We start from the raw sequence: 4,338 nt of genomic DNA, 5'->3' as shown, positions 1-4,338 counted from the left end.
CACCAAGGACTATCCACGTCATCATTTACCCAGAATGCTTTGTGTGGAAATAAAATAGCTCAGTCTTTGTAATATCTATATAAAAATTTGGTTTAAAAATGATAAAAAATAAACAGCCAACAGTATTTTTACAGTCTTTATTTTACAGTTAAAATAAATGTTTATCAGATAAAGTCTAATGCTACAGCTAATCCTGGATCCCTTTTAAAATTCAAGATGGTTTAGCCACAGTTAAATCCAAATGGCTTTAATTCAGCTTGTTTAAGAAATATTGAGCTGAGAATTTTGAGATCGTAGCCAAAAATTATCCAAAAACCATGCTGAATGCAAGTCACTATATGTTGTTTAGCCATTTTAGACATAAAAGGTTGAAGATTAGTGCAGAAGTAGCCAAAAAAACTATCAAAAATTCAAAATGGCCACCACAGCTAACTTTAAAAGGCTATAATTCAGCCAAGTTCATCACAAGCTGAATAAGGAAATCTCAGATATGAGAGCAAGTATTCATCAGAAAAGAATATGCAAAGTTTATTTTAAATACTTTCAAATGAAGTAAATTAAGTTGTTTAGTTGTGAAAATGACCGATTTTCTACATTTTCCTGTTTTTATTGTTAAAGAAAACAGTTCTCATGAAATTGAAACTTAAAAACATTAAATGAAATGGTTTATAAAAATGTAAAAGTAAATACAAATTGACGGCTATGTTCAAGTTTTATTGCACAATAATGTTTATAAATGAGTTTTACAATCACTTATTAAATGTTAATACTAACATAAAGAATTTTCTGTGCAAAAAAACACATAATGGGTGTGGTAGTTAAGTGCATAATATTCCTTCATATTTAAAGGATATAAAATGATGAGATGAGCTGAATCATTTAATTTAAAAATAATGTTGTCTTTAGTGTTAGCTACTATACTGTTAGTGCTTGTTTACTGAGGTTTGTCAGTGTGATTATTGCAGGTTAAATAAACAACCATTATATTTACGTTTGCAGTTTTGACCAAATTGGATTGCAGTATTTAATTGCATTGTTACTGACCAAATACTTTGGTTAGCTTCTGCCTCTGAGAAACAACATGCATTGCAGAACTGTGTAAAAAGGCAACATGTTTTTGTATTTTATGATAATATGAACTGATAAACGTTTAAATCAAAACCCAAAAAATGGTTGTTAATATCAAACTGAGTTTCAAATAAGGCTTTTCCTGGACGATGCACAATTCTTGCCCTGCACAAGATGGCTGCTCACTCCAACCACGATAGCCCGTTCAGCCTATGTACCAATAATTTTACAAACCACACCAGAGCCCTCTAGTGGACAAATGTTTAATCAGACATAAAAATAAACTTTAAAAAAAAAAACAGAAAAATGTCCTGTAATTAAGTTTCTCCTGCATGAAAGGCAAACTTTAAACTATCAATAAAATCTTCTAACAAAATATCACGTAACAGAAAAGCTTCACCTGCTGAATGGAGCGTTTTTTACTAAAATCAAAAGAAATAAACGGTGATATGAATCAGGGATTACCTGAAGAGACCCAACAGAAAATACAAACCATAAGACTTTACGGACGTGAAAAGTTGCTTCTTTCTTTTTTATTCTGCTCGTTTTAAAACAAAAATATTACTTTTTAATCACAACTTTATTTAAGTATTCGCACAAGTTTTAGTTCTATCTGTCAATTAATGTATTTCTTTATTACAAATTTGAATAGAAACTATGAAATCTGGAAATCATTTTTTTATGTGACAGGAGGTGGGTCAGTGGTCCTCTGAGGGCACAGGGGCGAGCGGTGGTCTGAATGAGGTGAGTCCTGCTCAAAGTAAAACTGTCTTTGTTTTCTGTTTTTGTAGAAAGAATCCAAAATATCTGGTTTTACTATGAGGGCTAAAATTAGGACTATTGCACAACCAGCAGTTGTGCAGCCTATCTATGGTAGCCGCTAGCCTCTCCAGTGCTAACACCAGCTTATCTATGCTAGTCGCTAGCCTCTCCAACGCTAACTCCATCTTATCTATGCTAGTTGCTAGCCTCTCCAATGCTAATTCCAGCTTATCCATGCTAACCACTAGCCTCTTTGATGATAACACAAATTAATAGTCTCCTTCACATTTGCCAGTGCCAGCCTCTAAGTTAGAAGGGCTTGCTGGTGCAATGCTAACTCAAGCTTTTCCATGCTAGTTGCTAGCCTCTCCAGTGCTAACTCCGGCTTGTCTATGCTAGTCGCTAGCCTCTCCAATGCTAACATCATCTTGTCTATGCTAGTTGCTAGCCTCTCCAATGCTAACACCAGCTTATCTATGCTAGTTGCTAGCCTCTCCAATGCTAACTCTGGCTTGTCTATGNTCTATGCTAGTTGCTAGCCTCTCCAATGCTAACACCAGCTTATCTATGCTAGTTGCTAGCCTCTCCAATGCTAACTCTGGCTTGTCTATGCTAGTCGCTAGCCTCTCCAATGCTAACACCGTCTTGTCTATGCTAGTTGCTAGCCTCTCCAATGCTAACACCAGCTTATCTATGCTAGTTGCTAGCCTCTCCAATGCTAACACCAGCTTATCTATGCTAGTTGCTAGCCTCTCCAATGCTAACACCAGCTTATCTATGCTAATTGCTAGCCTCTCCAATGCTAATGCCAGCTTTTCCATGCTAGTTGCTAGCCTCTCCGATTCTAACCCCAGCTTATCCATGCTAGTCGCTAGCCTCTCCGATGATAACTTCAGCTTATCCATACTAATCAGTAGTCTCTTCAATGCTAACACCAGCTTATCGATGCTAGTCACTAGCTTCTCCAATGTTAGCACAAATTAATAGTCTCCTTCTCATTTCCCAGCTCCAGCCTCTCAGTTAGCGGTCCCAGCCTACCATTATTAAGATTAATAGCTGGATTAGGAATAGATTTAGCCTCCTGTTACAAGGATGGAGCAACCACTGGTTGTACAATAGCCTTAATTTTGGCCCTCCTACTGTGCCGTAGTCTTCCTGCCTGACTCAGCAGTATTTCCATGCCCCACAGCATCAGGTGTACAACCCTCGCCCTCCGGACCGAGGAGTCTCCTCCTACCTGCAGCGAGACCCTCAGCACAGCCATTCCCAACCTCCTCTCCAAACGCAGCGCTTCCAGCACACGTACGCCCCGAGCCGGTTCCAGCCGACGTACCCCTACCTGCCCCAGAGCCTCATCGATCTGCCCCCCACCATCTCGCTCTCAGACGGCGAGGAGCCTCCGCCCTACCAGGGTCCCTGCACCCTGCAGCTCAGAGACCCCGAGCAACAGATGGAGCTGAACCGCGAGTCGGTCCGGGCTCCTCCGAACCGCACGGTGTTTGACTCCCACCCCCTGGACCCCTCCAACTCCTGCCTGCAGGCCAGGTAACAACAAAAAAACACCTGTAATGACTTTTTATTATTTAATAAAAAAATATTAAATAATGTGATGGAGTTTGTGGAACATGTTGCTGCAGCAGCTGACCAGAAACTTAACACAGTGGGTGTGTTCAGTGATTTATGTAAGGCATTTGGCACTATTGACCATGTACAACTGCTGGGGAAATGTGAACAATATTACTTCCGAGGGTTCACACATCAGTGGTTAAAGTGTTATTTGAGTAATAAGGTACAATATGTACAAATTAATAACACAAAGTCACAAATTAAAACTATTAAATGTGGTATTCCTCAAGGGTCAGTTCTGGGGCCTAAATTATTTATATTTTATTTAAATTATATTTTTACAGCATCCATGTTTGCTGATGACACAAACTTTTTCTTTTCTGGAAAGGATGTGGACAAACTAATACAAGTAGTAGAAGACGAACTATTTGAGTTGAAGTAGTGGTTTGATTACAACAAGCCATCCTTAAACAAAAAATAAAACCAAATTCATGATATTTTCTGGTAATCGGATCCACAATAATGTAAAGTTACACATAAATGGAGTTGAAATCGAAAGAGTTTATGAAACAAAACTTTTAGGTATAATTCTGGACAACAAACTTAGTTGGAAGCCTCAAATTGAGTATATTAGAAATAAAATATCAAAAACAACTGGAATACTGTTTAAAATAAAAAAAAAATTAATAAATGTAAAAGGTTTATATGTTATATACTCCTCCTTGATTATGCCTTATTTATCATATTGCTCAGAAATACGGGGAAATGCAAATAAAACAGCTGTTGACACATTAGTTAAGTTACCAAAAAAAAGCTATTAGGCTTATTAATAAAGTGGGATATTGTGAACCAACTAATAAACTTTTCATTCAAAGTAACACTTTAACATTTCAGGACACTGTGTACATAAAAATACTAGAAGTTATGTATAAAGCATATATA

At 37.5% G+C, this 4,338-nt stretch overlaps 1 protein-coding gene across 1 annotated transcript in view; it reads left to right on the top strand.

Moving 5' to 3' along the window:
* The window catches only part of LOC106523359 (protein TMEPAI), a gene marked incomplete at both ends in the record, with an annotated part of 4,998 nt that extends 1,623 nt beyond the window's left edge, over positions 1-3,375 (top strand). Inside the window, 2 exon segments of the mRNA XM_014016753.1 lie at positions 1,759-1,812; positions 3,020-3,375. Coding sequence (XP_013872207.1) covers positions 1,759-1,812; positions 3,020-3,375 — 410 coding nt within the window.
* Positions 3,376-4,338: the final 963 nt, after the last annotated feature.

This window comes from Austrofundulus limnaeus, unplaced genomic scaffold (genome assembly GCF_001266775.1).
Source record: "Austrofundulus limnaeus strain Quisiro unplaced genomic scaffold, Austrofundulus_limnaeus-1.0 Scaffold153, whole genome shotgun sequence".
Lineage (NCBI taxonomy): Eukaryota > Metazoa > Chordata > Actinopteri > Cyprinodontiformes > Rivulidae > Austrofundulus > Austrofundulus limnaeus.
This window is presented reverse-complemented; position numbering and strand designations above follow the sequence as displayed.